The following is a 23547-nucleotide window of genomic DNA, read 5'->3' on the forward strand; positions in this document are numbered from 1 at the left end:
AACCTTTAACATAAACAGCAAAAAACAAACAAAAAAAGAACAAGAAAATACACTATTTCATTAATTAACACTCAGTTACATACATAGATTTTAAAATTATCTAACAAAATAAAACCTTATCCATACACAGATTAAAAAATACAAGTGCATGTTGACAGATCAAATTTTCCGAATAGTACAAGATTAGCACACATTTCTAAAAGGTGACCCATATTCTCAAAGTACTCAAAACGAGAACATATAATACAATTAAAAATAAATTGTTGTATATTCTCAAAGTGCAAACTACAAACTCAAATGCATATTTGACATTAGACAACTCCAATTTATGAAAGTGCATACTGCAGTCTAAACGGCTTATTTAGTATAGGACAACTCCAATTTATGAGGCCAACAATGACCAATACTTTTGGGGTTGTCAAGCCTGCCAGAGAGTAGTCCCAGACAGTCTCCTTGTCACCCAAACTGAATTTTTTACTAAACCGCTTAAAGTATATTGATCTTTTACCTTGTATGGCTTCACACGATATTACCAGATGTTTCAGTGTCTCCGGTGATGTTCCACTTTTACAAAAGTGGCAAATAGTCTCTCCAGCCCTCATCGAGCTGTGTCTAACCAGGATTTCCCTGGTCGGCATTAGGTTCCACCTAAAACGAAGGAAGCAACACCTAGTATTCCTATCTGGATATATAAAATATCTGGATATATAAAATTAAGCCAAGACACTGCCATTTTGTGGTAACTGAAGGATTCATATGAGTAGAGACCCTCTACCGTAGCTACCCAATCTGCTCTAAACAGGGCCAATTTTGCCATTCCTGTATTACAGACCAGATCACGGCCTGTTATGCCAATTTCTTGTTGGGGGAGAGGTGGCCATTTTCACACCCCCTAACCATTCCTACAGCAAAGAGACCACGTGTGAGCTAAGGAGAGAAACGCCCCACCCCATGACGACCAATCACACCTATTGATATTAGGCAACAAACAAATAACCAAGCCTTTGTTATGACCTACCAACTCCATTTTGTGCTACACCAAATGCCCTCTTTTACTAGGCCTAAGAATGACCTCTCAGTAATCACGGCTCTCACTTCCCCAGCGCTGCACATAGACAGCCCAAGCCACCTCTGCCTCCCGCCAGCTCCACAAGAGCCTTGTTCTCACGGAAGTCCAGCCATTCATTGTTGCAACATTTAGTATCATGTCACGCCAGAAGAGCTAATTGCACTGTGTGAGACCAGAGCAGGCACAGGCCCATGTGCCCATCCAACTCCACTAATCAGCCCATGCCCTTCAACCCCCACAATGCCAGGGTAAGGTCCACCAGTCCCTCGCTCCTCTGCTCTTTGATATAGAGTCACATCTGGCCCCTCTCAGTCACCATTACATTGCCTTAATATCATGTACCAGTATATCCTCCCCAAAATTAACACATGTCCATCCGTATCACGAGCCATCAGATAAATCAATCCCACAGGGGGAGATACCTGGGAAGGGGGGCCCTGTGTATTATGTACCCCTGAGAGCAGAACGCCAATATATGTGCCGATTACTTGAAAGTACACCTATTCATACAATGATTTTTATGTTCGCCATTATTCTTATGCAATCAGTTCCTGTTGTTTAGCTTAGTTAGATAGCATTGTAGCACCTCTCTGCCCTGACCTTCACCTCAACGATGAGCCCAGCTGACCACGTGCACTGTGACTGATGAAGAGACGGAAACCAATGGAACCCAGGCATCCCATATGGAGCTGGGATTAGTATATGTACCTAGCCAATCGATTTTGTTAGTTTGTTACCTATATGTGATGTCATTAGTGATGCTTGGTGCCTTCTTAATATGCTTCCCGTGTATCTGTTGGCAGAGCGCTCTCGGGCAGCAGAGTTCTCTGATTGCATTATCTTATATAAATTTGCTTTACTTGCAATGTATATCCTGGTCTCATTCCCTTATTTGGTCTCGGACATTACGTGCTTTGTTGGGTGTGAGCTTCATTCTCTAAGCAGGGTTTCACAGAATAAGGAAAGTCCATTTACATATCTGTTGCCCTTCGACCAATAGATGGTGTGGAGATCTGCGTATAGCGATTCCCTTTTTGGACATAACATCTTATTAAAAAAAAGATTAAAATGTCCATTGGTCTCTCACTTTTAATGAATATAGGCCAAGTTCATATCTAACTGCGGCCAAAGACACCCAGACATGAGCCCTAAGTACTTTCTCTCTCCATATCAGTACTTCCAAGACTGGTAAAAAATCTAAAACCCAGAATGGTAAGATCTCAAACCCATACAATATTTTGGGACAATCTTCCCCTCATCAAATCTAAAAAGGGGATCCATAGAAAATGTTACATATTTTGCATCTACCCTGCAGAGCTGATTCGAAAGGGCAGTTACACTGGTCCTCAACCAATCTTTGAGTTGACACTTCTGGGACTTTACAGTAATTGGAAATCCCATATATATGAAACTGTCATCCTGCTGAATCACTTTTGAATCAATACGCTACCGAAGGGACGACCTTTTCTTTTCTGCAGCGCAATGTAAGATTTTAGTTTTATCCGTGTTAACTTTTAAACTGTTGGAGGTTTCAAAATCAGTAAAAGCACTATGCAGATGTTGCAGACCGATCTGTGCACAGTCAAAGATAAGAAAATCGTCTGCTTACGCCACCCACAACGGTTTCAGATCACACATTTTTGGGGTGGCAAATGCTACTGGGTGCAGACTGGCACCAACATTCGACATATAGAGGTTAAACAGGCAGGTTTGCAAAACGCATCCCTCCCTGACTCTTCTAAATGTAGGAATTTTGCAAGAAAGTGTTTCACTCTAGTCAAGTCGCCATTTTATTAAATAATAGGGGTGAGGAAAACGCCTCACTTTCCCTAACCTAATGGGAATTTCCCTGCCTGTCAAACTAAGACTAAAGGAACACACTCTAATATCAAAATGAATCTGTCGCTCACACTTATACATACCACAAAATCATAAAGGTATCATATGGCCGTTCAAACTCAACAAAATGACAGTTATATGCAAACATGAACTTTGTAAACATGTATCCTTGTAACCTGTGTCAGATCCACTTCCCCAGGATTAATTCAGGATTTTCCAAACAAAGTTCTAATCAAGAAAATTCTTTACAATAGCCACGTTCTGTTCCAAATGCAATACAAAGTTCTGCTCACTCCATACGTGTTTTTCTTGGCACTTGGATTGTCTTATTTCTAAACATGATTTAACACACTTCAAAAATGATTGTACAAAGTTTCCACAAGCTCTTGCCTAATAAACCACAAAGACTTTTGGCTTCATTCTAATTTAGCCGGTATACTGGTGATAGAGTCACCAGGATACTGGCAAATGTAGATACCATTTGTTTCCCCGGTCCGGCGACATTTCCACCGGACTACGGGTGCCGGAGTAATGGTGTAAATTCCCATTCATGGAGTCCCATTGAGCGGATTTGCCATCATTACTGGCACCGGTAGTGCCAGAGCTGATAATGAGGGAATTTTTTGCCAGTAGGGTGTCTCTTAGCTGGAGGTAACCCAGGTGCCCCACCGCCAAACCTGAAGTTGTCCGGTCCGGTAAAGTGCCAGTATTTGCGAATAACGGCCCGCCTGACATAGAATGAGGCCCTTTGTCTTCATACTTTTAGTCAGTATTCAATATAACTTCTCTTCTTTGAAGAACAACCACATTCACATTTCTTTTTCATAAACAATGTTTTGTCAGGATGGTTTTACGACACTTCATCATAACACATTAGTGGACTTGCTACTTTCTTTCCACCACAACCTTCCACCACAAATCAGTACTTCAATGTCTTCTTTCTGGTCCACTAACCTGCAAGGACTAACCACTAATAGTCCCTTTCCTAGTATGCTCGCCTGCCAGCATAAAACTCCTAGCACTACTACACATACTCTGTGGTGAGGCTTGCTACAAACTTTAGAACATTTTTGACTTTCAACAACATTAAGATTCATGACTTCTTCAGTAAGGGTACAATACACCTTGATACTGTTTGTTCAACTGATTTTTTGCCACATGTAATGAAGGTTATATTCCTCTACTCCTTGATGATTTCTACAAAGAGGACTTCTCTCCTGCCACCTTTGGGTTCCTACTACCACACCAGTTAACTGCTGATAAGTCTCTTGTTTAAGTTTCTCCCTTTAGGAAAGCTGTTTCCCTTTTTATTTAGAATTGCCCTTCTTCGGCCTAGGCTATGCAGATTATTATCTTTTTAAAATATTTCCCCCTCTTTACTTTGGCAATGATGTTACAATCTTTCTTCATTCAGTGTTACTCCAAAATTGCTTTGATTCATTAGTTTGATATTCAAAAGACTTATTTACAGTCAGTGGTCTATTGTGGAGTGCCCCGGGGTTTCCTAGCAAAGGCCAACTCACTGGACTGTCTCTGCACTTCCATTCAACCCGCTGCTAACTTCTATTCTTCTTCTTTTCTCATCAGGACTTGGGAGTCTGAAGGCTTCAGTCACACTGCTGGTGCTTCTGCCTTCTGCACAGGGAGTCTGCTTCACTCCTTGCATACTCTGATGCACACTGCCACCGGAGTAAGGCACAGAATTAGGGGAGATCCTCGCTCCTACTATGGGACAGCAAGTATCAGCACTGCCTCCCACTGCACAATCTCTGCACCTCCTATTCCCAACTCTTACGACTCTCTCAGCACCGCAACTCACTGGAAACATAGCGGCGGCTCTGGTGTTTTCTTCCTTCTGCTTCTCCTCCTGCTCCCACTGTTGCTTTGTTCTAATGGCCTACACCTGAAGGGGCATTATTTTTTTTTTGTTTTTTTTTTCTTAAATGAGTTTAGTTTATTTTACAAAACGTTTTCATTAATTTACCACACCAATATATTGTGGATCGATCCTGGATAGTTAAACAAAAGCAGTTTTACGAACAATATACAAACAAAGCCACATAACAGCAGTTCCAACTCAGTGGGCTATAATTAGTATAGCCTCCATTTTAGTTATAATTGAGCATGGTGATGGAGGCCTAGTCCCTCGCAGCAGTTGTAAGAGGCTCTTTCAAACTCTGACAGCCTTTCTCAAAAACATACGTCCATAACTGAACCATTCTAAATGTCAGCTTCTTATTCATGCCTAACATCAATAATGACCATCTGTCTTCAGGCGAGAGTTTCCGATCCTCCCGGGGTAGCATTGCAGCATATCGTCATCTGTCTTCATTTTATGCAAAGCAGTCCATAATAATAATATGGTATATAGATTCTATCTTGTCATTTTTTTTGAAGAAACGACAAGAGATGTTATTCGCCCCATCTTATTTGCGTGCCACTAGCACTTCTCTTATCGGTAATATATTAAGGCGCATTCTTAAGAAGTCTCTAGTCTGTTTGCATGGAAAAAGCGCAAGGTAAGAGGGCAATTGATTTAGTGCTCTGTTATAGTTTACTCCTCGTATTGAAAGCCTGTATGCTGCTTTTTTCTCAATTGCCTCAATCCATTCACTTCTTTGGATATTGCGCTTAACTTCAAGGGGTCGCTGGATCAACGATTCCATCGAGCAGTTCAGCGCCTCCATCAGCTGGCCACATGCTTCTTTCCATAATTTAAGCAATAGATCATGTGATGACTTAACTCTAGTTCTTAGAATTGCAATTGGTGGGATAATGTCATCTTTTAGACGTTTTCTATCTAATGATTTCCATATCACGATAGATCTCATTGATTGTAAGGCCAATTCAAAATGAATTCGAAGTACAGGAAATTATTTTGGCAGGGCTAATATCCTTCTCCAAAAGATCTCCTCCAATAAATCCCAGGTCTTCCAGTGTATATTTAGCATGGTTTCAATGCCATAGTTAAGGATTGGTAATACCGTTTGTCGGTAAAATGTGATCACAGGCTTTAATGAAAATGTGCCATATTTTGTATGTAGCAAAGCGCCTTGCTGGGCCAAGGCTTCAGTTTTCATGTTCAGTTGTTCTACACATTCTTTTTCCCAAATGCGTTGGTTTAGCCAGATTCCCAGATATTTGATGCCTTTGACTTCTTCTAGTTTCTTCCCATAAGAATAATGCAAGATTTCTCAGCTTTTTTCGCGGTTGGTAAATAAATGAAGGAGTGTGATTTTGATATGTTAATCTTGTGATCGTTTACTCCTACATATCTCTCCAAGTAACAGAGGCGTTTTTGCATCCCCACTTGTGTTCTGTCCAAAAGGACCAAATCATCCGCTTGCATCAAATACGGTACAGGTGTTCTGTTTAGATTGGGAGGATTTGTGGCTGGTAAATTCTGTGCTTTATCGAGGTCTGAAGTGTAAAGATTAAATAATGAATCTGCGAAGGGGCATCCCTGTTTCAACCCATTCCAGGATTGGATTGGATTGTCTTGGAGAGTGTGCCATTTCTCGCCAATCTAACTCTTATGGTAGTATTAGAGTATAATGCCTTGATTGGGTCTAGGATATCCGGCGGACAATCCACAGATTTAGTTTTTGCAAGAGTTTCTGTTAGTTTACGCTATCAAAAGCAATTTGAAAAATCTATGAGAACAGCATTTGCCTGGGATCTCTTCTGTTATGAAAATGTTGCCATTCCGTGAAACGTTGCAACAAAAAAGAGGCAAAAACCTTGCTGAGATGATCCAAGAGTGTTATTGGCCGATAGTTGCTTGCAATGGCCCTGTCGCCTTTTTTAAATATTGGTATCAAAGATGCCGTTCGCCATGTTGCTGGAATTTGTTCATGTACATTAATCAGTATAAATAACTGATGACAGAAGTCCGCCCAGGCTTCCGGATTTGATCTCAACATTTGGTTTGTAAGACCATCTGCTCCTGGAGCTCTGGAGGGCTTAAGTCTCTTGATGTGTAGCAATATATCTTCATAAACCCAACTTAATTCCACGTACTGCAGAGCCAGTTTTTATATGATTGCTTACAGGACTTGATATGGGTGTTTCGTACAATTGAGAGGTTTTTCACTTTCTTGAGTTCGATTCACAGCTCTTTTTTCCTAATCTCAGTATTTTCATTAAAGGCATGGCTATGCAATGGCCGTTGAATCATCCTTGAGTGTGTCGTCTGTCTAAATGGTAAGAGAAGCCATTGATAATCTATTTTTTCCCTCTCATTCATCGGTGTGTTCACAAAGTTTTTGTTTAGTTATTTCAATTGGATGTCACTGATCGGTAGTCTCATATTGTCATGTGATAGCTCCATCACTGGTAGGTGGTCGGTTGGGGCTCTTTGTATGTTGAGTTTTCCATGTCATAATCAATTTGTGATGATCGCTGGTCTCTGCTAAATTTCTGCATTTAACATGTACGAGGTGAATATGTAGTCCAAAAACACTTCTGAATTACCTTTGTACCAGGTAGGTATTGCTGGAACATCACCTTTTGTGTGGCCATTCATTAGTGTAAGATTTCTTTGTGCAAGCTCTTTCCTCCAAACTGTTGCTTTTGAAGGGGGATTCCGGAAGGGAATCAAAGTTCCGGTATTAGCAAATAGATTTAAATTGAGATCTCCACCTACTATAAGCTCGCGAGATGTATTGTAAATATCATCAATGGCCAAAAGATCACTGTCTAGGAAAATACTATCGTTTATGGCCGCAGGGTCCCAGTACAGATTAATCAACCCCTTAGTTTTGCATCTTTGGATCTTGCCATTAGGTTGATCATTTCTCACAAATGGGCGACTTGAATGAATGGATTTGGGTTGAACGATTCAATTATCCTTAAATTTGCCCCATGTTTTATGAGAATAAGAAGGCCTGCTGAAGGACGTCCTTTATCTCTTACAATTACAGGGTTCATAAATGTTGCATATCCTTTGCAGATTGGTTGCTGGCTTATCCAAGTTTCTTGGAAGCACAGCATATCTAGATTTCCCAAATCTCGATTCTCACCTTTATATAAATGTCGGGATCCTTGAGTGTTCCACAAGCATAATTTCTAGGGTGCTGTTTCCTCTGTCCATGTTTGTTATGGATATCTTGAATATCTTCGTGGGAATGCTGGTACAGGTCTTTGTTGTTTTTGTTTCATGGAATTATTTTTTTTCATTTCTACATCGCTCAATTTAAAAAATGGCAAGATTCCTATGTTTATTTTCAGCTTGTAAAGATCAAGAAGTTCTTTATTCAATACAGTCAGAATTTGATTTGTTTGCGCTCTTGATGTTTCAGATATACGTCTTTTAATCTGATAAAGAGAGTAATTTGTGCTTCGCTCTCTGGGCTGCACCGTCTCTATCAGGGTCTCAGATATATCGAAGCCGATCTGCTGGAAGGCATATTGATTATCTAAAATCCATTTCTGCAATCTATTGGAGTTCACCTGAATTGCAACCCAATCCATTCTAGATTCAGTTAGGAATTCCACTACTTTGACGCCGTTTGTCTTTATATAATGAAGCTTAGGGACTGCATGTAGTCGTCTGACAACATTTATTCTGTTCCTTATTAGTCCATCTTTTTCCATTTTAATTCGTTGAACAATAATTGGTTTCATCTGTGAGTCTCGCCACAAATCAACAAAAGTAGGTGCTAGAGTTGGCAATTTAGAATCTTTCACCTTTGTAGAATGATTGGATGTAGATAAATGCTGCCAGTGAATTAAGTGTCTTTTCTGTGTGACTGTCTGGAATTTGAGATTGCGAGAAGCATCCAGTTGCTTCACATTGCGGATTAAAGGCTACTTCAGTAGATCTTTCCAACTCTGTGTCTGAGATTTCTTCACATGATAGCTCAGATATAACAATGAAGGTATCCTCACTGTTTTGCAATCCAGATTTCTCTCTGTCTGAATGTTCTCTATCAAGACTTTCTCCTCTTTATATGTTGTCTACTGAATACACTGATAGATTTATGATAACATTGGGCTGTTCCCTCTCTTCTTTTGACCAGCCTTGAGTCTCATTGGTCAAGTTTGTCGTTGAGTGATTCACATCTATTTGATCAATTCGTTTAATTGCTGGTTTAGAGGGCTTCAAGACCTTTCGCCTTAGTTTTGGGTCTAGCGGGTTGATTTATTTTCTTTCATAGTCATTTTTTTAAATTTAGGGACAACTTCAAGTTCAAACTTGCTGGGTTCAAAAATGGGAAATGGAGCCTGCTTCAAGTGTTTCTTTATCTGTATTGGCGGCTTAAGCATTGTTTTTATTACTTTGTTACCTGCACTATGGACAGGGTTAGTTGGAGTGGGTATCACTTGATTAGTATTCATACCTGCTTTGAATCCCGCTCTGATGTTTCCCTGGCCACTTGGTGGTACCTGTTCTTTATTCATGTTAAGACTCGAGTTTTGATTGGTGTGGACCCTTTGTTCAGGCTTGTGCTGTCTTTTTTCAACATATGCATTAAAGCTGTTGTTAAACAGCGTTTGTCCATATGGTCTGTTCTTGCGATGTCGAAAACTCGAGCCTGCCATCGCATTGATGTTTCTGCTTCAGCATCCAGCCGATGTTGCACTTTATTAACAAAGGCTTCAGTGTGTATCTGCTTAGTTGTATAAGTGTGAGCAGAGTATCTTGATCTTTCATCGCCTCGCAACAGGTCTCATATAGCTTTAAAAATGGCATACGTGCTAGTGTAGATGCTGCCATTACTGAGTTTTGCAGGTCTAGCAGTGTTGTGGGTATCGCTGGATATGGTTGTTGATTTGTTTGCTCACAATTGCATTTGCTGTGACTTGATCCTTTTTTGCTGACCCTCATCCTTTCGGTTGTTTAACGATTGTTGTTCTTCTTTAATTGTTCTCTGTATTGTATTCTTATCTGGTGGAGCGAATTAATCCAGATTCATTTTGCGTTGAAATACAATGCAATCAGCACCCTGTGTAAAACGTGGCCCATGCAGAAGAGGAGTCGAGTTCCTCTCAGCTTCTAAGCTTCTCGTCAGAAGTTGCAATGTTAAACCAAAAACAAGGTTTCGCTTTTGATGGTCTGACATTAAGGATTTAATTTCAGCAATATCCAAGGAAAGCTGCGCCATTTCCTGAGATACTGCAGGACGATCCGTGACTGCAGAGTTTGTTGTAGTCGGTGCCGGGGCAAACTTCTGTTGGCAATTTAACTTTGCTTTTGCAGCGCCCATTCTTAAATCTGTCATTGGAGTCATCTGGCGCTCCTTTACTTTGCTTACTGTTGCCGTAGAAATAAGTTTGTTCCCATCATCATCATCGTTACCCAGAAAGGCATTTGCCCTATCCCCAGGTGCAATGGTGGGGGGAGGGGAATGTTCGGGGAGATTATGGTCGTCAGGTGATGCATATAACTGATTCCGGGCATTAGTAAAGTGTGTTTGCTGTTGTATTTGCTTTCTGCAGCTTTCTACTTGCCCGAGATTTCTGCAAGGTGGAATAGTATTAACTGTTAGTTTAGGGATGTTTGTCTGTTTTAGATTTCTTGGGGATATTACTTCCAAGCATGATGTCGAATTACCATTGTCCGCTTTACTTAGTCGGCCCTTCGGAACCTCTGCCTCATCCATTCACACAGTATCCTGTGTTCCATTTTGATCAACAATAGGCATTTGGATTTGGTTATCTTGCAGTGGTTCGCACTGCAAGTCACTCACCTTTGAAGCTGATTTAGGAGTGGTTTCATTTCTATCCGTCGCGTCAAGGTAAACAGATTGATCAGGCAGCGAAGGTCTGCAGCTCGAATTGGATTTATTCTCAGCTGTTTCATTATTTCGAGACTTCAGAGTCTGATGGCGCGTCCGAGGTCGTGGACGGATGGGAGAGCCCATTGTAGCCTCCGCTCCGCCAAGCTCCACCAAACTCCACTAACTTGAGCACCGAACTCACGCGCCGGCACTAGTCACCCATGAGTCAATTTGTATCACTGAAGAAGGGGAGTGTCTTAACTCCTTAAAGGTGCAGCACTCCAGAAGTAACAGCCACAGAAATGCACGTAGAGCCAAATCTGCCGGTGTCGTTGTCCACAAACTCCAATGCCAAACTCACCTTATATATTTAAAAGTGCCACTCAGGTGTGGGTCATTAGCACCACTAAACTGCATACTACTGTTCTGCAACTCTGAGCCCCTCTTCCTCATTCCAGTACCTAAATCATTATGGGATTTGAAGTCCCTTATGTTCTTGTTCCTTTTTTCATCAAAGGCTTCCATTTTAAAATAGGCCATTAAGACTGTGGGATCACTAGTAAAGTTGGTATGGAGTTTCTCCCAATTCTCCTGACCTGAGTCCCCTTCCATGTGATCCTCCCACAGAACACCAGTCCCAGGGTCAGGATGAAGAGTCGTCTGCCTTTCCCTGGCCACATGAGTACGGTCCCAGGCCAGGATCTTTCGGATGATCACTTCTGATTCATCACATACACATATTATATTTTTTGTCAGAGTCTATACGTGCTTGTACTGCCAAATACATTTAACCCATCATAACACTTCTATACGTGGAAATCAACTTTGGGCATACTATTGCATCTGGTAGGCATTTATCGATCAAAGCTGTTATTAGTCTGCTTATGTTTTGAATACAGTATAGAAGAAAATATGCTTGCAAACCTCTTTGCTTATGTCAAACATACCTAACATAGTGTTTCAAACTAAGCTTATTTTCTCTCTTTTGTTTGAACAGGAATCCGGTCTTTATGAGTACAAAATCTATGGTAGCCTTCCTGACTGTCCCCCAGAGCTATGTGCAGATGTCTACATGGATTTGGAGTATAGAAAACAATGGGATCAGTACGTGAAAGGTTGGTGAATTATATTCTCGTGACCACACACATTAGAACTTTTGTTATTATTGGGCTTCCTGTAACAATGTTTTATTTTTTTCAACCATACCACTGTGCCTTTGTGTTTATATTCCAGTGTTTCACCCTTTCAGGCGTCTCTAGTATAAGAGAACCTGACCTAGCCAAGCCCTATGTGGGCTGGAGTTTACACCTATCTACAAAGAAACCACAATTACAGGGATTCAGCCGCTGTTAGCTTGGTCTCCAGCCAATCACAGTTATACAGTGTTTATCGTGCTGCCTCAAACTTACTTAGATGCTTTTTTGTTTGGAAGCTCCCCTTGTGTATCCTCTGCATGCCAGAAGTACAGGCTAGCCAAGACACACGTACCAGGCAAATAACTTGTGATTCCCCCTCACTGACATCTTTACCAGCAGGAATCTGCCCACTCCTGCACACATTGTCCTTTTCAGACTGAAATTATTTTTACAACCATGCTCTTGAGCACCTCACACACTCCGGCTTGCTTTGCTTTCCATGTGCCCTGCATGACTCCTACGGTGAGCCTCCTACAGATTCTCATCTGCTTGATGTTTAAAGTGCACTGCCTGGAACACTGAAGGAGCCCATCACAAGCCCTTGTCTGCTCCTCCATCTTGTCAATGTATGTCCCTCAAAAGGCTCTGGGCTAGTGTAACCAGAATGTTTGTATTAAACTACTTCTCCTTCATGACCCTTTGGCTTCTGCAAGACACATTGCTGCCTGTTTGGTTCTTTCTCACTCTCTGTTCTCCAGTATCCATTCTCCAACTCTCATTCCTAATTCCTTCCAAGCTGGTCAGCTTCTGCCTCCATTTATGCAATGAGGCTGTTTCCGATTCCTCCAATAATTCATGTGACTGGCTGAACCATTTAATTTTTATCTTCGGGTTAAAGAATTATATGGGTCTGGCATTGTTTCTGATTTCTCATTTTCTCTCAGTGTGCATTGAATGTTGGTGTGTGAGTGATGCTATGTGAGAAAGGGGCATCAGTGGAATGTGGGTGTCCTACTGGAGTGTTCCACGAAGGCATGTTAAAACCTGACTTTCTGGGTAATGGAGGTATTTGCATTTGTATTTTAGTGATTTTGAGAAAGCCCAGTACATGAGAAAGGTTGTACGATACCAGGAAAAATGAGAATGAGAATTCAGAGTTAACGAGATAACAGGCTAGCAATCAGAGAATAAAAGAAAAGACTTAAGATGAGAGTGAAAAATATCAAGAGGAGAGGCACAGATATAAATTGGGAGAGCATTGCAATGTTTTGGGGTCAGAATGGAGAAGAGCAGAAACAGTTAGCGGCAAAATGAGGTTTTGGAAAGGTAATCCAGAATTGAGCCTGAGAGCAAAGGGGATGGGAAAGGAAGATAGAAATAGAGCAACGAATCAAGAAACTGATTGGCCAGCCCATGATTGTATTTGAAATAACTACAGAGCAAGTGGATTATTAGTGAAAAGAAAGCAGAGAGCTAGATAGATCATAGACATGAATGAAGAGAGTCATGAGGATAGAGGCAGAAAAGTGTATGAATAGCAGAATTATAATTAGAGCAGAGAGAAGCAAGTTGATTGGCATTGAGACCAATTAGGTGGTTGAGCAGTAGTCAGTGCAAGAAAAGATAAAAAGATGAGCGATGTTTAGTAGCATGAAATTATACAAAAAGAGTGAGCCCTACAAATGTTGTAGAGGTGAAAATGACAGGTACTGTATTGGAAATATTGGTGGAGAAAGGGAGAGTGGGTTCAGGTAAGATGCCAAGATTACTTGCAGAGTTGGAGAAGGGGATGGAAGAGTGAGGGAAGGAGAGGAAGGGATGGGATGTATATAGATTAGAGAAAGAAGCAGGAAGATAAAGTACCTCAGTCTTAGAAGGGGTCAAATGAGGAAAACAGGCGTTCCAGGCCTGAACAGCCAGGAGCCAGTTGAGGAGGTTATTGTGAATCTAACTAGAAAAGGAAGAGGACAGAAAGATTTGTGAATCACCAGCATAACCGTGGCAGGATAATGTTATTAGTTGGCTAGACTGGCATTGTGGGGGCAGCTAGCCTAGCCCTTTCTTACTACGGCATTACATTTGTTTATTGGCTATCTATGATATACAAAGCATATTATGCACTATTATTTGTCTATACTGGCATTTTGGGTACCTAGTCTAGCCCTTTCTTACTGAGGCATTATATGTTTTACTCAACATCTATGTTCATCCAATCATGTTATGTGTTATTATTTGGGTAGACTGGCCTTTTGGAGCATCCAGTTTAGTTATTTCTTACTATTGCATGGAATTTTATCATGTTAATCTATGATAAAGTAAGCATCGTAAGGGATATTATGTGTATAGACTGACATTTTGGTGCAGCCAGTCTAGTTATTTCTTAATGTGGGATGGCATGTTTTACTGTGCATCAAGGATAAAGCAAACACAAGTGTATCAGACTGGACAACATTGTGGACATGTTTTTATTATTGTGTCATGGCATTTTTAAAGGGAAAGATAACAGGAGTATTTTGTTATGTGGGGATGCTGCTTTGTATTGTCATTGCCAGTGTGGCCATGTTTTCTTATAGTATGACTACTGGCGTTATGTGCAAAGCAAGCATGAGTATGTTCGTATATAGGAATTCTGGCATATATTAGTGCAGCAGGCATGGAAATGTATGGGCACAGCCAGTGTGAAATTGCTTTTATACTGGCACATATTATGGGTGAAGACATAAAAATGTATTTGGAAATGCTCCTGTGTACTGTGGTGAATTGCATCTATTGTATAATTGGACTGGAGTTACCTTATAAAACCAATTGCAAACTCTCTGGCTTTTTACCCATTTTTTACAGAAAGTGTGCTGTATTTTAACCAAATATTAAAAAATAATTCTCGGGCGGTGGATCAGCACTGAAAACCCTTTTGTTGTTTCAGGCTGCCTCGCTATGCCCGGTCATTCTGGCATATTTGGGTGAAATATTTACACCCCTCTGTTAAAAGAATTCACCAGCCGCCACTGGATTAAAAATTACCATTACTAGCATAGATATGAGAACCTATCTATGCCAATAACAGTCACTTTAAATCATATGCATGAAGTGCTTTAACCTTCATGCGTGTGATTTGAAGTGACCATTACTGGCATAGAAAGGTGTCCTATATATGCCAATAATCATCACTTCAAATTACAGCATGAAGCTCCTGCCACAACCTATCCATGCCAATGATGGTCACATTAAATCACATTCACGAAGGCTTTAGGGCTTCATGTATGCAATTTAAAATTACCATTACTGGCATAGATAGACTGTGGAAGCAGACCCATACATGAAATGTACACCATTACTGGCATAGATAGGTTGTCGAGGCAGCCTCATGAACATGGTATAAAGTGCTACTACATAGTGTACTGTTGGTGACATGGCATTTAATTATGTTTTTCATGTGTTAATCTAGAGAACCAACTGCAAATTGTATGGATTTTTTCCTAATTTTGTTCCGAATTTGTCCTGCAAAATGCATAATGTCAGTACATTATTTTAAAACATTTTCTCGGGGTGGTGGGAAAACTCAAGGACCACCTTAATTCTTTTGGGGCCCCTCGCTACGCTCTGTCACTCACACTATGAGGAAAAATGTTGGACCCACCACTGACTTATCATTCACCATCCTGTGAGGGCTTACTCATGATTTGTTTAGAAATCTTGGTTCCCCTTCAGGAGCTATCCACCCCCCTGGCACCAAAAGCTGACTCCATCTTCTACATGTAATGAAACTGAACAAAAGTACACTGTACATGCCTTTTTTTACTTCTGGTGTCTACTTACTGTGTGAAGGTGCATTGTTTCACTGGAGATGATTTTGCCATGGGGACAGACCTAGACAGCTCTGTGGTGTGGGAGTAGCTGAGTGATGCCCATCATCCCCCAAAAATTAGACTTCCAATTAGGCTGTACTGTGCTGAGCCAGCTAATTATATGTCTATGTATAGGCAGTGAAGTTCTGGAGTTGGACAAGCAGCAAATAAGGAGATCTCTGCGAGGACTCGTGTGCCTATCCCTGCTTTGAAGATCAGTGCATGGAGGGAAGTTTCGCTAATGGAGTGCGGCATGTGGATGTGCATGGTCTCTGCTGGGTGAGTGCTCAGGGAATGTTGCCACACTCTGGGACTGGATGTTAGGGCCTACATGGGCTTTTGCGAGAGGCTGTTGCAAATCGTTTGGCTGTAGCAGGGCTCTAGATGCAGTGGAGTGTTAGGCAAGAATTGGTGTAGTAACACTGTGTGAGACTACACAACCCTTGTCCTCTTGGTTTAGGTAAACCACCTTTTGGTATAGGGCTGTACTACACAAGTTGGTAGTGTGACTGAGCAGCCAGGCTTACCTCAAGAGATGTAAATGTGAGCTGTAGAGCTGTGGCAATGAATCTTGCCAATACAAGTATCCAAGTAACACTTATACTCAAGGTTTTAGTTATAAATAGTTATTTTTTGTTAACATCAGTTTTTAACTAAGCATTATTTAAAAAGGGCAAAATATGTCAAAATCAAATCTACTCTAAAATACTTTTCCAGAATCAGCATAAGTTTAGTACATACTATTTAGAGATGCTTTTTACACACTTCCTACTCCCAAAGATGACTTCATTCACAAGGACAGTAATGGCATTTATATATCACTAGTACACTTGCAGATTTTGAGGTTGCAGAAAGGAAAGGTTAAAGAAAGGACAAAGGTTATACGGGTTCTCAGGGCATTTGAATATACTTAAATCTTCCAATGAAGTCTAGACAAAACCTTTCCCAGCAATAACAGGCTAAAAACAAGTTATCACCTCTGAGGGACAGAAAATATCAACGTCAATGGACTAAAACAGTTTGCAGGGAGCCAGGAAAGCCAAAGTCAATTGGAGCACAGTCTATGTAGCTGAGGCACTTCGTAGTTAATAAAAGACGTGCACAAGGTTAGAGAGTTTTGTAGAAAATCACTGTAGGGTCACACGTTATTACAATTGTGGAGAGCATAGTTAAAATTAACCAACATAAGTAGCTACTGCAAGTCTCAACTGAGAAGAACAAAACTAAAGACACTGAGGTACGTACCCCAAGTCTGAACAGTACCTCTGAGTTGAAGAAGAGTGGTCCAGCTGGCTTCTGTCCTGTTGCAGCGATGCAGATCCTGGTTTCCTGAGCATCAGTCTCTGGGACAAGATGGAGGACGTCTGGGGGACACCTGCGGCAGCAATTTGGATGTCGGAGGCAGATACAGGCTCTTTTCAGATCAGCAGCACTTTGGAGTTTCAGTGCGGGGCAAACAGCACCACCGCAGATCTTGGATACCGGTTGGACTTCCTTCGCTCCTTGAGTCCTGCACTGTGTTGAGGGGACTCAAGCTCTGGTTGCCCTTCTACAGGGTCTTTACGAGACTCCTGGAGCGTTTGCCCAGATTGCAGATGTTGCAATCGACTACGGATGTCTCGACCCCTGGCACTCAGTTCCTGCAGCAGCAAAGAAGTACAGCCAGTCGGGAAGATGGTCCAGTGGAGTTCGTCTCAGGGTTTTTTGGTCCGACTAACCCAAGGGAAGAAGTTGTCTCTTCTAGAGCTGCTCTTGATGATCAGAAAAAGGAGTTTTGGCACAGCAGCAGGGCTTCACCGGGCAATTCAAAGGTCCAGGGTAATGCTGCAAGCTTTATTAGTTTCTTCGTCGGGAGTTCTTCCCAGTGGTCAACTCTGCCTCTTGTCCCAAAACCCTCGCCTTTTAAGCAGGTTTCTCCTATTAATGCACAGCCTAATCTGTCACTCAAACAGCATGGTGACTGTCCAATCAGGACTGGTTGCATGCACCCCTAGAGGCAAAGGACAGGGGAGTTTCGGGAACCTCCTTCACTTCCTGCCCTTCCAGACACACTGGAGTCAGAGGCGGATTTCAGGACTAAAGCCCGCCAAAGGCAAAAGGCAAAATGAACAAAGGACTCAAACCTGGCTTGACACGCAGAGTTAAACCCACGAAAGACCTTACAAACAGAAAATGGCAAAAAAAGAATACCGGCATGCTCACGCATGGGTACTATACTGCAGCTGAGAATTCAGCCTGTAGTAGAAAAGCACAATGGTAGGAAAAGTAAACAGTTGCCAACAGCCATTTAAATTAGTGAGGGTAACTGTGGGATGTTTTTACCCATGCATGCAAGCCCTACCATAAAACTGTGCAGTACTGGCATGGAAAACATCATGATGGCCAGAACTCCCCAGAGAGTGCACAGGGAAAACATGAAGAATAGGCTGCCACCCATTTTTGCCTATGTTGTGAGCACAGGAGGGCACTGCCTAACCACCATTGGGCTACACACACAGTAGCCTGAAACCATTGGGAATGGCAATGCTGATTGCCAAAAAAGCAACTCAGAACTGTGGGGAATTCATTTTCTTAAATCCCAAAAATGGTTGCATTACCAGTACTCACCACTATCAGAAAGCCAGCGTTTTAAAACCACCATACTTTTGTGTAAAACTGAACAAATGAAACAAAACCAGACCAAGGAAAGACTTGCTAAGAGGTGGAAGAATGTAAAACCATATTCTGAAATGACTTGAAGGAAGTAATTATTTAATGTATAGGTACAAATTGTCAGTTTGATTTGAATGTAGAAAACTGGGAACAAAAAGTGACATTTAGCTGCAACCTGGCTTAGTGAAACTGGATTCTGCCTGACAACTACCCCCGACAGGAGAAACCTGTTCAGCACTCTTCCCAGGCCTAGCTGCATCCTGCTGCCCCTTGCCAAAAGGAGTTGTCACCTCTCTGATTAGATTAGGGGTGGAGCACCTGGGAACTGGAAGGAACAGAACAATGCAACTCCCTTGACTCAGGCAAATGTTATATTGGGGGTGTCGTAAAGTGGCTTCCTCTTAGGGGAAACTGGGAGGGGCAGTGCCTCTGCTAGCAGCTGAGCTTGGGGGAAGTGGATAAACCAGTTATTCCACCCTGTGATGTGAGAAGCCACACCCCTTTTTGACCAGAGCATAATTTTAAAAAGATAGATAACTCATAGTGCGGACTTGTCAGAATTATATAAGTAATATCATTATTTTTGTGATTTTTCTGTGAACATTTTGGGAGGCGTTAGGACCCTGTGGTGTATTCTGGGGGGTTGCTAGCGGAAAATAGGGTCTCACTCCAAATGTCTGCATGTTAAAAATCTGACACTTAATCAATTAATGTCCATACTCCTTGCGCACATGTGTGTAATTTTGGGTAAATGTCCGATATTGCAAAACCAGTTAAAAAGCACAAAATGTTGTCCTTTTTGAATGCAAGCCCCCAGGAAGATCAGAGGCGGACAAGCATGGACCATAAGGAATATATAATGTGCACATGTAATTTGAACAAATTGTATATCTGGGAAAGATGTATTTGAATCAAATATAGATTTGTGGGCAAACTGACCAGGGGAGGATCCTCTGACCCATAAACAGACCTCATCATGATGACAATCCATTTCCTTCCCCCAATCAATGGAGAGGGGAGAATTGGGCCAATGACAAGTAGAGAGGGGCAGGCTTAGCTAGGCCCAGGCACACACCCACTTTCTAAACACATAAAAGCAGACAGTGCAGGACAAGTGGAGATCCCTTTTTCACTTTCCGCGGGACGCTCTGCCGGGAGACTTCAGACTTCAATCCATCAATCTTCAGAGACCAAGACTTTACTTCAGAATTTGTAAAGAACAGGCCTAACCCACAAGCTGAGTTCTCTTCAGCAGGCCTCAAAATCATTTGCAGACTATTCACAGCCGGGCTGAGCTGTTGATTCTGGCCTGAAACCCTGCGCCAGAAAGATCCAGAAGCAGTGCTGTACCCAGAGAAAGCAGAGACACCCAGAAAGCAGACCAGAGATCCAGAGAACCACAGGCCGCTGTATCCGGGGAGCTGACCCAGACGCTGTGAGCAGAACCGGTGCATGACAGACCCAGCAGAGCAGAGCTGACCCAGGCGCTGCGCGCAGAGACCGTCCGTGGCGAGGGAACCGCAGCCAATCCTGACCCGATCCGTGGCGAGGTCCAGTCCTTTCAAAGCTAGGAGTGAGTACTTAGATCAGATTGTGTCAGAAATAAGCTCTTAGTTAAAATAATTTAATCCAACTATTTTAATCTACTCCTTATACTTTTGCCGTAATCGCGATTCACACACTCGCGAATTTCGCCGCGATTTGCGATTTGGCCTGATTTCTTAACCTGTAAAAAGATAGCAGCTTTTTGCTTTCCTTTGCTAAAAATTCTTAATAACCATCCCTGAATCATTGCTAAAGTGAGCCTGAGCTCATCCCAAGTATCTCGCACTCACCCTGAACCTCGTAAAGGGAATTAAAAGCATTTTCAGCATATTTCTCACTTCATTGCCACCCCATTCAAAGCACTTGGGCCTGTGTTTTAAAACTCATACCTGTTTTCTCTAAGCTTGCTGGGGGGGAAACGAATTTCGTATTGTATTTGATTGCATTCCTGAGAACTGTGTGCTCCTCTTTCCATCTCCTTCCATTTCTTACATTGCATAGGGGAGGGGGGTGAATTGCCAGAGAAAAAGTGATTATCTTATCTTTTGCTAAAATCATATCAAGTATTTCTGTACTGCATTTTGTTCCTCATTGCTTTTCCCTTGAAACCATAAAAGTATTTTCGCTGCCTTATCCATCCTACACCAACTCCTCATTGATTATAAAGAAGTGTGCTAGTGTCAGATTACCCATTGTTGATTAACATTATATTTATAAGGGCGATATCGATTATTAATTTATCATAAAAGCGTGGTATCTATATTTTGTTTTATTTCTCAAATAAACCTTTTAAACTTGCAAAACAGAACTACTTCTTGGTTCAGTGGGGATTCTAAGAGAGGGGTGTTATATAGGGGTAGTCATCCAGAACTCATGAACTGGACATAAAGATATATCAATAAGGGTTTCCATTCAGTATGCCAGACTAGGCATTGACTTAGCTGTAGTGTTGAATTGAATCCTCTTACATAACATAAAAAATGTTACATGAGCAGGTAGGATAAAGGGCTACTAGGTAACCCCCAGCACTCCACATAGTTCCACTTCACTCCACTTCACAGTAGTTCACACAAGACAAGGTATTTAAACCTTATGAGAAATCTAATGGATTTCTCTGTGACACTGCACTGAAGGTGCTATGTGTCACCATACAAAAAGTAGATGCCTATGGAGTTTGTCAGACTCAAAAAACAAAGGAAACATACAATCCAAATCAGGTAAAAACACGAGAGAGTGTGAAAAAAGGTCTCATTCTCTCCAGGGTTAAAATTAAAAAGTCCTAAAGAGCAAAAGAGCTGGGGATCTCTAAGGTTGAAGGGAATTAGCACATACATTAGAATTCTCCCTTCTATGGAGCCCAAAGCACAACTGATTACCCAGAAGACCGAGAATGGTCCAATGCAAAGAGATCCAAGCACTGTTTTTGGTTTCGATTTGTCTCTGAACTGTGTTTCTGTGGTTGTGGAAAGAAAGTTGTGGATCGGCTTGAAGCCAAAACTGTCCTTTGTGAATGTGCTGTACTGAAAATGTCCTGGTGCCGTTGTTGCTCTGCATGGCAATGGTTTTTAGTTTTGAGATGAGATGTCTACAGTGACTGTGTGCAGGATGGGCTGTTACTTCTGAATCTGGGTGAGGATACCGAGTACGATGTGCCATCAAAATGCATGTTCAGTGAGGGCTTGAAGAACACGTGTTATAACCCAAAAAAGTGGCATGTGTAGCATACCTCTCCTCATGGTGTATTTGTTGCATGGCGGGTCACGTTAATGATTCTTACGACTTGTCCAGCTTTGATGGGGGGGCTCTCTGTTTGTGATATAGTTACAAATGGAGATAATGCTTCTGGTTTCCCTAGATAATGTGTCATTATACCATCATAAGTACTGCTTTATTAGTAATGTTTTATTAGTTATGCTGACACTGGTGTCTGGCTGTAAAATGCATCTAGTGTGTTTTAGGGTGAATTCTCAATATGTGCTAATTTCCCTTACCTTTTGATAACCCCAGCAACTTTGCTGGATTTCTAGGATTTTATTTTTTTACCTGGAAAGAATGTGAGCCTTTTTTCCCACTCTTTCATATATTTTCATGTGTGTTTTACTTTTGTGTTCTTTGTTTATGGAGTTTTAAAACAACTCCCTATGCATCATCTTTTTCTGTGTGTCACACAGCACCTTCAGTCCAGTGGCACAGGGATGTCTTTCAGACTTCCCATGGTTTAAATACCTTCTTTGGGACTGCCTACCGTCTCCCAGAGCATATAAAGTTAAATTGACTTTACTTGTCTCTTTAAATGTGTTGACCCAGCACACACTATCTTCCTATAGAGTGCTGGAGGGGTTGCCTAGCTTCACCTGAGTCAAAACACTCATGTAACAGTCAAATGTTACCCGTTCCTACTTTAAATGGCTGGTGGCAGTGGTTTAGATCAAACTACTGTGATTTTTCCTGACCGCTAAGAACGGTAGCTAAAAATCGGGTCAGCCATGTTTTTCAATATGGCGCCCAGACCTTCACATCGACTTTTTTCACCATTTCTTTTAGGAAAGGTTGTTCTTGTGTTTGTGTATGTACGCCAAACCAGGTTTGGTCCCTTTGTTCATTGGCTTTGGCGGGCTTCAGTGCTAAAGCCCTCCTCTGTCGTCAGTGTGTCTGGGGTGGACAGGATGTGAGGGAGGTGTCCGAAACTCCCTGTGCTTAGGAGACCTGAATGCACTCTGGCGTGATTGGCCGGCTGGCTGTCCGGCAAAGACATCCACCCTACTGTGTGAGTTACAGCCAGGCAGGAATGAATGGGGGAAAACTGTTTAAAAGCAGGTCTCTGGGACTTGGAAAGCAGAGTCGACCACTGGAACAAAAGAACCAAAGACGAGCTGAAGGAAGAGGACTGCTGTAACTCCTGGACGACTGGTGAAGCCCTGCTGCAGGTCCAAATTGCCTGAAACTCCATCGACAGAGAAGCCCTTCAAGGTTAACTTCTTCCATTGAGTTTGGTGGGAACAAACCAACTCACAAGCCACCTGGGCACCGTCCCCATCTGATCGAAGTTTCATCAGATTGCTGTTGAAAATCGGATAGCCAGAGGGAAGGAAATCAGCTTTTGGACTTTAAGGCACTCGCACCTTAAACCAACGCCTTGCTAAAGCTTTTGGCCTCTTCCCTGGGCAGTGTAGGAACCTCCCTATGTCCTCCTTCTTGTCACCACGACTGAAGCACAGGAACAGCGAGATCTGCTCGAACTGCCAGAAACAACTGCCTCAGCTACAGCTCTTCTTCATTAAAAAGTTACTGTGCAAACGCGGTCCGGAAATCTTTTCGACCATCGAGAAAGTGTTTGAAACTTTCCTCAACTACGAACGCTTGTCTTTCCCTTAACATTCATCAAACATTTCGCCTAGCCAAATTATTCTAATCTCTGTGGCAAAGACTTAACGGTTATCTACCAGAACTGTGCTATCCTATACAAAGACTCTGAACCATTGACTTTGGCCCAGGCCTATTGAGAAGAATTTCTGGTTGTAGTTAACTGAAACCCTTTGCTCTGACTTTGAATGTATTTTGGCTGTCTATTCATATAACCTTGTCTTTTTACCCCTTTATTAAGTAGCTGAAGTGCCATTTTGCTCCCACTTCAGGAGAGCTGAACTTGTTCATTTACATACCGTTTGTGTTTTTGTGGTTTATTAGTGTGTGATATCGAGCTGCTTATTTTAGTGTAATGTTTTCTAACTGGCTGAGTA

The 23547-nt window shown here is 41.9% G+C and overlaps 1 protein-coding gene across 1 annotated transcript in view; it reads left to right on the forward strand.

Moving 5' to 3' along the window:
* Positions 1-23547, forward strand: part of PCTP (phosphatidylcholine transfer protein) — a 436827-nt gene that overhangs the window by 35927 nt on the left and 377353 nt on the right. The window contains exon 2 of the mRNA XM_069654937.1: positions 11627-11744. Within this exon, the coding sequence (XP_069511038.1) occupies positions 11627-11744 (118 nt within the window). The remainder of the gene's footprint in view (positions 1-11626; positions 11745-23547) is intronic.

The sequence above is a fragment of the Ambystoma mexicanum genome, chromosome 3q (assembly GCF_040938575.1).
Source record: "Ambystoma mexicanum isolate Mex_15411 chromosome 3q, UKY_AmexF1_1, whole genome shotgun sequence".
In the NCBI taxonomy this organism is placed as follows: Eukaryota; Metazoa; Chordata; class Amphibia; order Caudata; family Ambystomatidae; genus Ambystoma; species Ambystoma mexicanum.